This window comes from Canis aureus, chromosome 29 (genome assembly GCF_053574225.1).
Source record: "Canis aureus isolate CA01 chromosome 29, VMU_Caureus_v.1.0, whole genome shotgun sequence".
In the NCBI taxonomy this organism is placed as follows: domain Eukaryota; kingdom Metazoa; phylum Chordata; class Mammalia; order Carnivora; family Canidae; genus Canis; species Canis aureus.
The window spans coordinates 27,168,934-27,181,905 of NC_135639.1; the positions used below are offsets into that span (position 1 = coordinate 27,168,934).

At 46.7% G+C, this 12,972-nt stretch overlaps 1 protein-coding gene across 12 annotated transcripts in view; it reads right to left on the bottom strand.

Annotated features, from left to right (window-relative positions):
* Positions 1 to 4,953: 4,953 nt before the first annotated feature.
* Positions 4,954 to 12,972, bottom strand: part of BTRC (beta-transducin repeat containing E3 ubiquitin protein ligase) — a 180,877-nt gene continuing 172,858 nt past the window's right edge. For all 12 annotated transcript variants that reach the window (XM_077877921.1, XM_077877917.1, XM_077877916.1 and 9 more), the window contains 2 exons: positions 11,501 to 11,693; positions 4,954 to 9,606 (listed from right to left, as the gene is read on the bottom strand). In XM_077877921.1, coding sequence (XP_077734047.1) covers positions 11,532 to 11,693 — 162 coding nt within the window. In that variant the 3' untranslated portion in view covers positions 4,954 to 9,606; positions 11,501 to 11,531. The remainder of the gene's footprint in view (positions 9,607 to 11,500; positions 11,694 to 12,972) is intronic.

Below are 12,972 nucleotides of genomic sequence, written 5' to 3' on the forward strand. Positions count from 1 at the left end.
CAGCTGCTACCACCTTAGCCTAGACTTGATGTGCAGTAGCTTCGTGAATCTGCAGTCATCTTGTGCAATAGGGCACTGCTTTCATCTCCATTTTATGAGTAAACTGAGACATAGGTTAGGGAACTCACCCAATGTCATATAGCCAGTAGGTACCACGCTGGAATTATAACTCAGATTAGGGTTTTTAATCTCCCGAGGCCTCAGGGGCTCAAGAGGCCTGGGCCTTAACTGCCCATCCTGGCCCCTCTGCGAAGCTGGGTTTCCAACCAGCCCAGTGCATCTAAGCCCTGCCTTCCCAGAACACATCTCCCCTCACTGACTGATGGGTCATTCATTCATGGAGTCATTGAGCATCCACCACCACATGCAGACTTGGGCCTGGATCTATTGCCTGGACTAGTGTAAGCTTATGGCAGTGGAGGCCTTGGTTGGAGATCCTGGTTAATGTACAGGAGAGCATGGAGATAAGACTGCCCACCCATATATTCCACAGCTTAGAGTTGGAAGGCTCTCTGCTGGTCAGCCTAATGGATGATGAATGCGTGGCCCAGGGCCCAGTCTAGAGGTAAAGATGAGCAACACTGCACCACCTCCTTCCCAACCCAGCCAGTTTGGACCACGGAGATATCTGGTGGCCTTGCCTTTTTGTAAGGGAGCCCTGGGTAGAAGTACCAGGGTCCAACCAGTCCCTTAGGAGTCCCCAGGGGTCTAAAGGGACATAATCATTATTGGGGTGGAGCTAATGGCTGCTCTGGGCCTCAGTGAGATAAGAGCAGGTTTTCATATTCTTCCCAATCTCAGAGTCGGGGGAGAGCTGACCTGGATGGTGCTGGACAGAGGGAGGATGGCAAGCAGGAGGATCTGATCCATCATTGTTGGTGAACAATGAGCCGTCACCACCCTAATTAAAGATGTAATTACAGCAAATACATTCCAGGCTGAGAATGAATGACGGATGGTAGGAAGGCACCTTGTAGCCAGCAGCCAGGACATGCTGCCCCTGAAAAGCTCCCTACTCTAAGCTGGGAAACCCTCCTCTCAGCAGCATCCCCCAGTGGGTACAGGATGTCCTGGTGCCTCCTGGCAGGACAGACAGGCAGAGACTGAGGCTGGGGCTGACGGGACAAGCAAGGGCCAGGGGCTGGGAACTTGTTGGAGGATTGAAGGTGGAAGGAGGCCAAGAAGCCAGCATGAGGGAGTATGGGATGGTGTGCAGCAGGCAAGGGAGCCGGGTCAGGGAAGAACAGGTATCTCTGTGAGAGTTATCACACATTCCTCATTGGGGAGCACAAAATAGGATTTCAGGGCATATCAGCTTGGGGGTAATCGGGCCCCTGCAAAGGCCAGAGGGACCCATGACATTGACCCTTGGGCCAGGGGCAGGCAAAGGGGACTCAGTGTGGATACGGTAACCATAATGGGGAATCTGGTGGGCCATATTGGCTTTTAGGTCTGGCTCAGGTATCAGGGACTGGGGTGGGGGGGAACTATCCTGAGGGCTTATTTGTCCTTATCTGGGGTCAGGGCAGGGGACTGGTCACATGAAGAGAAGAGAGGGGAACTCCTCCCAGTGACTTGGCTGCTGCTGCTCCCTCCTTCAGGAGGAAAGGCCTCCACCTACTCCCTCCACATCCCCTATTGCTGCCCAGGGCCACCTCAAAAGCTGTGGGCACTGGCTGTCCAGAATGCCTGGCCTCAGGACATCTTGTTTTGGGATCTGAGCATCTGGATTCCAAGGCCTGTTAGCCCTGGGCCCCCACCCTCACTTACTTTCAGGGAATAGGAAACACTAAGCACAGGGTCAGGTCACTCTGAGGCCAACCTGAGCTGTGACCGTCCTAGGGTCAAGGCAGGAATGCCAGCCTGGATTGGGAGCTCGACGGCTCTAGCCTCCTGGCTCTGTCTGCTGGGGTGGCCCCTGGCCAGGGTCCCTTGGGGTGTGTGGGCTGACCCCAGGGGAGACGGAGCTTGGGGTGGGGAGGGTGGAGAGTCCAGGCAGGCAGGCAGAGGGGAGGGAGGGAAGACCACTGACAGCAGAACAAATGCTTGTAATTTTATAACCAATCTCAGTGTGTCCGTGGGGGGCCGTTTGTGCCTCCACTCAGGACCAATCAGCCTGACAGAGCTATGAGTCTGCCTGAGTGAATGTGAGCAGCTTCCCCCCCCAACACCACTTACTGCAATCTCATTACCCGCCCAGCCCAAGACTGGCCAGAGTGGAGGGGAGGCAGGGACGAGGGATCCAGCCCACGCTAGAGCATAGCCAGGCCAGAGCCAGGGCTGGGCCTGGGGCTAGGAGGGCAGGTGGGCGGCCTCCAAGGTCCAGGGGCTCAAGGGGAGGATGGGGAGGCAGGCTTAGGAAACATTTACTGAACCCATTGGTGGTTGGGCATGTAGAAGTGGGCAGGGCACAAACCCCTGCCCTCAAGGGGCTTGCAGTCTGCTGGGAGCTGATAGAAAGATTACAGAGGGATGGGCCCTGGTGAAGGTGGAGATGGCAAAGTGACCCGAGAATGAGGAGGGGTAAAGCCCTAGAACAGAACTGGCACTGGGCACGGGGCGGGAAGGTGAATGTAAGAAAATCAAGGGAAGAGGAACCAGAGGAACCTCAGTAGTCCATGTAGAGCCCTGGCAGAGAGGTACAGGGCACAGGAGAGAAATGCCCCCTTGGGGAAAGAGGAGGGCGGCCAGAAGGAGCCGGCTGGGCAGTGGTGGATATTAAAAGACAGCCTTGCTGGATATCTGGCTCTGGGGATGGCTATGTGCCCATTAGTCTCTCTAATTGTCAAAAATCTAATTTAGTGTCTGGAGCCCGGGCCGGCCTCGGGTTAAATGGAGGGAGGCAGGCCTAGCCATAAATCTGCCCTCCCAGTCTGGGCTGGTGCTAATTCTACAGTTAAGTGAGGGGGTGAGGAGGGCAGCAAGATGGGACAGGGAGGGTTCTGGAGAGGGGCTAACTCTGACTCTGCATGCCAGACCCCGTGTGCTAAGTCATAGCCAGGCCCTCCTCTCTTGCTGGAGGAAGGGGACTTGCCTGGGCTCATTTGGACCATGCAAGGCAAGTGCCTCAATGTGTGATGAACTCAGGACTAAAGTCCTCTCAGATCTTTGTGGCTGGGATTGTATACCCATCAGCCCCTCCTCCCCACCGGGCCCACTCTGGGTCTATGGGGGCTCAGCTCCTGCAAAGTGATCAGTAGGAACATTACACTTCCTAATAACATAGTGAGCCGCCTTTGGTGAGGAAGGGGGCATGGGGATTCACATCATGTGATCAAGTGACCAGTCATCCTATTCACCAGGTGACCACAAATAGCAGCCTCAGTGATGGGGACCTGCGGGCCATTCCTCATTGGGGAGAACAAACACAAACCTTTGGGTGGCCTAGCCTCTCCTTGACTGGGTCACTCCAAACATGGTGCATGGACAGACGGGCAGCTGGATTCCCCAAGGGCCTCATGTGTCCTTAGGCAGGGGAGGGCTCTCCACCTGGGCTTGGTAATGACCTCACTCCCCTCAGAGCTGCTAATTGAAAGCAAGGGGTGTGGCAGGCGCAGCAGGAAATGTTGGGGGGACTGAGAGGGCTCCCTGAGAGGCTCTGCTTCCATGGGGGGAGGAAAACAATTTCTCCTGGCTTCAGCTCCATCTCACCAGGCACCCACCCGGCCTCTCCCGCTGCTAACGAAGTGCCTTTAATTAGCAGCCTAATAAAATGCTCTTAATTGGCAAGAGCCAATCAGGAAGAAGAGAGGTCTCCTCCCTTAGTCATTGCCAAGGGTGGTGCAGTTCTAGGTTTCAAGGCAGAGGGATTCCAGACCAGTCCTGCTTTAGGACAGTGACTTCTGGGCTGAGTCTTCCAAGGGTATGCCCTAAATGCCAGCTCTCCTGACACTGGTTTGAAGGTGAGACCCATAATACCCAGGCCCAGCCTCTGCTCAATTATGGGCTCAGGAGACTGGCTGGTGAGTGACAGCTGAGTAGATGCCAATGGCCTGGGTGATCTAGTTGTTAGGGAGGAGACTCTAGTGTCCTCTCAAGCAATGTGAAGAGCCCCCTTTCTTGCTACCCAGGTTCCCCACCTGCAAAATGCCAGGTGCATCTGAGGCTCTGACGTGTCTTTGGTTCTCACAGGGCAGTTCTGCACTGGAGCCTGGATATTTAACAGTCTGAGAGCTCCCATACCCATGTTGTCACTCCAGGTAAGACAGGCACCGAGTCCAGAGGCTAACAGATCCAAGGAGTCTCTAGTCAAGCACTGAGGAGCACTACCACTAAAAGCCCACAGATGTAAAACAAGAGGGAGTAGAGGGGGTCTGTCTATGCCTAGAACCATGTACCCATCTGCCAAGATTTGGTTTAAGGAGGGAAGGGGGTGGGTCCACCTGGAGTAGCAGTGTTCTCCCTCAGATGGTCAATGTTCCTCCCTTCATTAAAAAAAAAAAATTCTTTTAAAGGTTTTATTTTTAACTAATCTCTACACCCAACATGAGGCTCCAACTTAAAACCCCAAGATCAAGAGTCACATGCTCTACCTACTGTGCCAGCCAGGAGCCCCAGTCCCTTCATTTTTTGTAGCTTGTTGGAGTTTGCTCCTGAATGTGAGCTCATCTTTCCAGAAACTGATCAAATGGGATGCAGGGGGAACCCATCTTCTCAGTCCCTGAGGAAGCAGAGGAAAATCTAAGTTCTGGGCCCTGGTTGGGTTGTGGCAGGCTGAGGCTATAGTGACCAGTTCCTAAATTAGACATCACTTTGGCTTCAATTTAATTCATCATGGACCATTACTTGTCTGCCAGGGGTCCCGTATTTTTTCACACCATTTGGCCCTGACTTCTCTCAATGTTTTCCCATGTCAGATTATCTTAAAAGGTATCTGTGTACTCTGTTCAATTTATATATCAAAACTCATTGTCATCTTGATGTTGGGGCAAAGAGACAAGACACTTAGAAAACTCACTTTAATCTTATATTTGTAATTTAAGTTACTTTTTTTGGAACAGTTAAAAAAATTCAGAACACACTATTTTACCATGATCCTAGGTTGTGAACATATTTGTACCTTGACTACACATCACGATAACATAACCACAAAAGTCAAAGCAGTCAGTACTTAAGAGTCTAGAGAACAGAGGGCTGAGCCAAACCAACTGAAAGCTCTCAGGGAAGCTCACACTCGTTGCCAGGCCTGCCCCACAGCTGAAGTCCAGCGAACATGCCTTACAACAGTCTGGATGGGCTTGGGTGATCACTGATTTGGGAAGGTGTTAGTTTCCTTGGTACCCAAAGGTCTAACCCTCCTTGTTGGTCTTTTCCTTCAGTGTCCAAGAAGAGAAACGGATAAGAGAGGAAGGGACACTTTATAATGCCATTTACCACCCTGATCCTTAAATATACACACAGCCAACCAGAAGCTGGGTGAGCTGGAGAGCATATTTTAGAGGTCATCTGACTTCAGGAAATTGTAGATCAATTTTGCACTCAATTTCTAACAGAAGAGGTTTCTGGATATCAATGCATTAAGTTCCACTAGAAATCAGGCAGCCATAATTGTGCTCTTTTGGTTTCTCTCCTCAGTTCCAAGTATCCTTAAGTCACAAATGAACTACAGACAGAACCAGCAAAACTCAGCTTTATTACCCTAAGAGATGGCTATCTTTCTGACACTGATTATGTTGTGCCAATGTTAAGTAAGCAGCTCTGGTCTGTACGTGATTAGCTGTGTAAATGAAGCCCAGAGAGATGAAGTCAGCCTGCAGGCTTTAGGTGTGCTGATTGTAAGTGAGAGTTATTCTAGGAGGGATAAGAGGAAGGCAAGAAGAAGCAAGGGCACCTTTTCATGTTTTCCAGCTCTTGGGATATCTGTTCAGCTCATCCAAATAGGGAAGGAGATCAGAAATGTGGATTAAAGTCATATGGTAAACCTGATCATCAAAGAGTGTGATGGTCACAGGTGGTGGGTATCTAAGCATCCCTTTTTCCACTAAGAAGTACCTTTGGATTCCTCCCAAATTAAGCTTGCAGCCTAGGCTCTCATGCCTGCACCATTCTGGGTTGGACTGCTCGCACTTCAGACAGGAAGATGTTACATCTAAAATGGAAGATGCCAAGAAGGTCAACAATACCAAGGTATCTAATCTACTTCTAGGAAAGAAAAAAAACCACTCTATTTTCAATATCCCTCACCACCCTCCACCCCAAGCCCTTGGTTTCCACATACAGTCAAGTGCTAAGCAAGGAGTAGACCAACCACAGCTGTTCTGACCAATGGGTACCAGGAGACGGCAGAGGAGAAAAGAGTGCATATTTTCTTCTCTTCAGCTTATGACTTTACAAAAGAAAAATAAAAAAGATTTTTCTTAAGCAGAAAACAGAATGATTTAGGGGCCTAAGGGTTTTTTTTTTTCCAGTTCAGAAACAAGTTATGAGGGCCAGACTTTATTACTTGACAATAGAGTTCCAGAGAGTCCTGTCTCTGAAATTTCTGGTGAAGAGTCTCCAGAAAAAATTTTGCCAAGGGACAAGTGTAAAAGGCCTCCATTCACAATTCATGTCCACTTTCCAATTGCACATAAGAAAGGAAAAGGGTGTTCTCAGCAGTGAAAATACATATATGTGCAGCAAGGCATGCTGGTTTTGTCCAAGCAGCCCCAGTGTGACTGGAGAGCTCCTGGGTGCAGATGCATGCACATGCTCCTTGTGTGCCCACCTTTGAAGGGGTTTCCTCCCATCTTTAAGAAACACCGTTTTCAGGCCCACACTGGAATTTTAGTGAGAAGTGACTAATCTACAATGGAGACATGCCATTTCAGAGCCAAGAGACTCCTTCAGCTCCTTTTCTACCATTCCTTTTAGTTGTATTGAGACTTTCTTTGTTTCTCTTTTCTTTTTAAAAAGGTCAAACTTTACATTTATTCTAGCCCAGTTGGGGATTAGTGATAATCAATTCCCACCGAAATCATGCAGAGATGGTAAGTGGGGTTTACCTTCTCTGGAAATGAACTTCTACTTACCTGATTATTTCTTCTACAATGAACTGGTAAATGACCCCCAGAGCTGAGAAATGTGACTGACTCAGTTTTTCAGACCACTTAACTTCATTCCCATTTCCATCAGCAGCAAAGGACAACTTGGGGAGAACATGCTTGATGGAGCTAACGGCTCCAGACTGCAGGCTCCACCCTCAATCTCATTTGTGATCGTACTGGACAAGCTTCAAAACAATCTTAGAAATTATCTACCTTCAACTGAACCTAAATGGGAGAGCAAAACCCCGGGCACCAATGAATATTCAACAGCTCCCACTTTTAAATAGCAGCATATAAGAGAAGGGCTAGTAAAGTTATGGCTATTGGACAATATTTTCAAACAGCTTGAAATCCATGCCTCTTTAATGCCTGATCTTACTCAGGGCTGATGAGTTTTACTCCCGGCTGATGGCCCTCTGCCTCACCTGTAGCAAAATCTGTAACCAATCAAAAAGCCAAAAGTAGCCAACACAATAGACAAGGAACTCTGATGATGGCTACATAGAAACATTTCTCTGTAGCATTTGGGTAGTTGGGAAGAGAAGATACTTCCCAGGCAATGCCATATTATACTGGGAAATATTTCCTGAATATATCCTGGAATGAAAAGCTTAAAAGCACTCATGAAGTTGGAAAGGAAAAATGCATGTGCATAACTTGCCTCTCAATACATAACAACAACATTCAGTTAAATCAGAAGGGAAGGGGGAAGATGGCGTTCTCTTCCTCTCCCCCTTGCTGAACTAAAGGTAGTCTGGGTTAGAGGTCATCTGCAACTGGCTCCCATTCTGATGCTTTTACAGCAGCTGGTTAAAAAGAGGCTTTCTTTTACTCAACTGCTTTGCTTGGGAACAGAAACAGACCTGATTGACTGCTCAGCTTCCAAGAGAAAGTAGAGACTGCAGTGTGGCCTTGGGCCGGTGATGGGTGTGCCCATGCTACACGAGAGGGCTGATGCAGCTCCGTGCTGCCCTGGGAAACAAGCTGGGCACATGCTGGTAGTAAGAACTGTGTTCCCAAGTTGGGGTGGCATATGTGCCCTGCCCGACACTCATACAGCTGCCTTTTAAGCGGTCAGGGTGGCCTGGCCCTTGCTGAGGTCCATTTGTTTATGTTGTTTACCAACTTCCAGAGAAATTTTATTGACTGGGGAAAGTGGAGAGTTAAATAAGGCCAGGGAAGGAACAAAAGGAAAGAGAAGGCAGTTTCTGCCCCATTTAGCAAACCCTGTGTGCCAAACTTCACCCTGATCCTCTTTCTGGCAGATTTGCCCTTTTGTAAAATACCATGTTTGGGAAAAGCAGGAGGAAGGTTCTGCAGTATAAGGTTGAGATGATTAGCTTGCTTTCTGAGAGAGGATATATTTACTATTCTAAATGAGAAAGAAATCCACTTTTACCCCTGACTACCTCTTTAGCTTCTCTGATTGTGGTCTTGGCAAAGACACAGGTGCTGGGTGCTCACAGACCCCGATGAGCAAATCAGAGGTGTGAACCATTATGCAGAATGCACCCAGAAGCTGGCTCTGGCCATTTCAAACCTTTCAGCTGAACCTTACCAGTGATTTAAGATGAAGTACAATGCTTTTTATTACACATCTAATTGTTAATGAGAGGAAATGCAATCAGCAACTCTTTTCTAAACTCTACATGGAATCGAGGAGACTGCTGAGTCCAGAAAAGATGCGGCCATTGATGGAGCCCAGGCAATTTCTGCCCTTGCCCCCACCATTTTTGGAGGGGGGTGGTGTTAAAAGAGAGAAGAGTTGCAAATATGATGGGAGTACCTTCTAAGAACCCACTGCTGCCACACAAGGTCACCTGCAGCAAAAGCCTGCATTTGAAATTTCGACTGAACAGCATTTATCTCTTCCAAGTGTGGCATTTTCTCACTGATTTGCCTCATGTTAACTGAGAACCTCTCTTCATACTCTTTCTTCTCAGGTGCAGCAGAGAAACAGGTTGAAGGAGAGTGGGGGATAAGGGAAGAGGGACAGAAACAGAAAGAGATTTAAGGAAAGAGGCCCAGATCTTCCAGTGTGTATTTTTGTTTTCTTTCTCTCTCTCCTCAAAGGCTATATAGACGGACAGCTCCTCCTAAGCACAGTGGGGCTGGGCTGATACTGCCGGGTGCTGGGCATTCCTAGGTGCTGTCTGGCTTGAAGTTATACCCCCTGTACCATAGAAGTTGGTCTCCCAGAAGGCTATATAGGGAAACTAGTTCTTCTGCTTAACAGCAAAGCAAGAGAGATTCTGGCAAAACACTAAATATATTTATAAGTCATCTTTGTCTGGAACCAAATAAGGAAAAACAGGTGCAGAGGAAAGGAGAGGAGGTGAGGTAAGGTTTAAAAATTCCAATCATTCACAAAAGATAAAGACATCTTCTGATAGCAGCACGGAAGCAGTCAGCTGTGCTGAGTAGACCATCCTGGGTCGACTGCAGACCAACTGTGTCCCAACAGGAGTCTCAAAGCCCCATTCCTCGGCTAGTCCGGGGAAGTGGGTAGTAGTTTGATTGTTACTGTTGTTGCTCATCCTGGTATTGGCAGATATGTTAAATACCGCAACTTTAATGAGTCCTGTGTGAAAACAGAGCACAGTCATTAGTCCCTTTCCCTACATTCCTCACTTGCTCTAAGAGGAGAAGAATGGTAACTTAGCTGTCAATTGGGAGAAAGGCTCAGAGGTCCTTCCAACACCTGCTCTCTGCCCATGTTCAAAGCAGGAGCTTCTGTCAAAGGCTACATAGCCTGCCTGGGGTCATGGTGGGGCTCACTGACATGCTCAGGCTGCAGCACTCATGCAGAGTAGTTACTCTGACATCGTGAGATTAAGAGTGACTCTGGTGGGTATATCAAGATCTCACCTGCTCCCTGTATTGATGGAGTAGGCAAGGCCAGCTCTGAGGTTCTGGCCCTGAATGGCCAGAAGCACAGCTGTGCCATCAGCAGAAGTGGGGCAGCTGGGTAAAGCTGTCTGGCCACTTGGCTGGAGGGTCCTGGCACAACAGATGTGGAGAAAGTCTGATTGTTAAAAATGTGCACTAGACACACTCCTGGTACCTTCAAGAACAGATGTATAGATGGTGGCTGGTAATGTGGCCTGGAGATTAAGACAGAAGTTGGGATTTGAGATATAAATTTGAGAGTCATCTACACTGAGATGAGAGCTGAAGCCTCGGGAAGAGAAAAAGCAGCCAAAGCAGGAAGCTTTGATAAGGAAGAAAAGCCCGAGACACTCTTAGGGGTGAGAGGAGAAAGGAGACATAAACAATCAAAGAGTCAGGAAGAATATTAAAAATGGCAAAATGCCATAGCAATCTAATGAAGAGAAAATTTTGGCAAAAAGGGGATAGGTACATGACGATTACAGTATTACTAACAATGACCACTTTTTACTGAGGGCTTGTTCTGAGCTAGGTACTGTGCTAAGCACTAAGAATTTTACATAGGACATTTCAAAGCAGTCCTTACCACAACTTGGTGAGGTAGGGACTGTAACCCATCTTACCAATAAGTAATCTAAGGCTCTGGAAGTTGCTTGCACAGGGGCACACATCTGGATTTTCACCTGAGCCTGCCTGTGTGACCTGGCTGAGGGATAGGAAGCAGTGTGTCCTCTGTGAGAACTGTAAGCACTAAAGTGAGCCCAGCAGGGCCTGGACCACCACACTTAGAACCTCTACAAAAGATGTGCAGAAAAGTGAACTAAATCTGTACTTCTGCCATAGAGCTAAGGTAAGTGTGGGAAATAAGCAATCATAATGACAGCAACATTCCCTAGTAGTGCAGTTTTCCCAACCCAGTGATATCCTAATTAGTGGATTTGAACTGGTTGACACTGGGTGTTATCTGAATATGTCATCACATAGATAAAGATGAGATGTAAACTGTTCTCCTGCCTCAGAGGGAGGTTGGAGACTTGAGTGGGAGAATACACGGAGTTTTATCAACCCCAGAGCTACTTTCAAGGTCAAAAGACAGTTTCTTTTATTTTTTGGAAGGGGTGGGGAGTGGGGATGAGGGATAAAAAAGCCACATTTTGTAATCAAATGACACTGACAAGGCAGAGCTGTAAGAAGTCAGCCAAGAGATGTCACCAAGAAAATTGTCTACTCACACATTGTTTACTTGGTTTAAAGGGTGTCTGTTACATAAACTGGTTTGATCTAGGAACTACAAAGTCACAGGCTTATAGGTCATTACTCTTAGTTTTGAAGCTGCTTTAAATATTATTTTAACAATCCTATTAGGTAACTGGGGCAGAAATTATTCTTTCTACTACACAAAGATCATTTAGATCTAGATCAAAAATCATCTAGAACTAGCTACCTTGATGAAAGACACTGTCCAGTGTGCAGCCCCAACCCTGTCTCATGTTGGCTTCACCTGCTTTATAGGAACTGGAGGGCTAGCAACAGCCAATATTCCATCTCCCACTCACAGTGCTATGTATACAATTCTTTTTTCGTACCTGGGCAAGTATGAGGTCACTGTATGATTATTTATCTGGAGATATAGGTGTATGTTCGAGAAGGGGAGCGAGGGGGTTCAGCTTGGGCAGCTGGATCGTTTAGGAAGTCCCAGATGAGGATTGTGTCATCATGTGAACTACTGACAATCTGGAATTCATCAAACTGGAGTCGGAATACTCTTCCAGAATGCTCCTAAAGCAGCAGAAACAAAAACTTTTGAACTACTCAAAATCAAAAGGACCCAAATTCAGCAACATATCAAAAGAAGTCTATAGAAAGACTACGGTATGATGATAATTTTCTCTAATATTTAGCTGTTTCAAGAACAGAGAAAAAGCAATTTGGAGTAAAGGCAGAATGGAAAAAGTCAAATATTGGGTAGCTGATTTTGTACAAAGTTATATTCACTAGACCTGAGCCATGCCAAAGAGTATGCTAGCTTCTCACTGCTAACTCTCCTTGGTTTAGGCTGAATGAGAACATTCCTCAGTACCTTCCTGGTCTTTCTGTATCTGTTGGATTCTTCTACAATCAGAAGCCAAGAATTGATGAGCAGTAATATGAGGTGTGCTGGTAAATGTTTATCAACTAATTATCCCCAATTTGTAAAAGTATTCACCTATTTTTATGCTGTAAAAATTCCTACAGTGACTAATTTCAAACTACCCATGTGAGGTAAAATTCCTGAAAGCCTGACAAGTGTCTTTCATAAGCAGGTACAAGCCTGCTCTAGCACACACTGGCAGTAACTACCACCTTGATCAAGATGTAGAATATTTCCAGCACCCTGGAAAGTGCTCTCATGCTCCTTCCTTCTCAATACTACCTTCATCCCAATGCTTTCATCGTGAATTCATGGATTTCTGTTCCTGAATTTCATATAAATACACTCATATAGCATGTATTCTCTGGTGCCTGGTTTTTCTTACTCAACAATGCAAGGTGCCTTTTTGTTACTGCATGTAATGGTCTTTTTAAAAATTACTGGTTGCCATGCCCTTATATGAACACACTGCATTTTATCTTTTCTCCTGTGGCAGACATAAAGGCTGACTGTAGTTTTGGCTATTTAATAAAGCTGCTCTGAACATTTATGCCCATGTTTTTTGAAGGATATATGCTTTCATTTCACCTAGAACTGCAGGGCTATGAAGTAGGTATATATTTAGCTTCAGCATGTATAGAGAAACAGTTTTATTTACTTTTTCAGTTTTATAAAAGCTGTGCCAATTTATACTCCCACCAGCAATATATCAGAGTTCAAGTTGCTCCACATCTTCACCAACAAACTCATGCTGTCAATCTATTAAATTTTAGACATGGTGGTATGTTATTGGAGTTTCAATTTGCAGTTTTCTTTATGAAATTGAGGAAGTTCCCCTCTATTCCTGCTTGTTGAGAGTTTTTATCATGAATGGATAATGGATTTTGCCAAATGCCTTTTCTGCATGTACTTATATAACAATGTGAT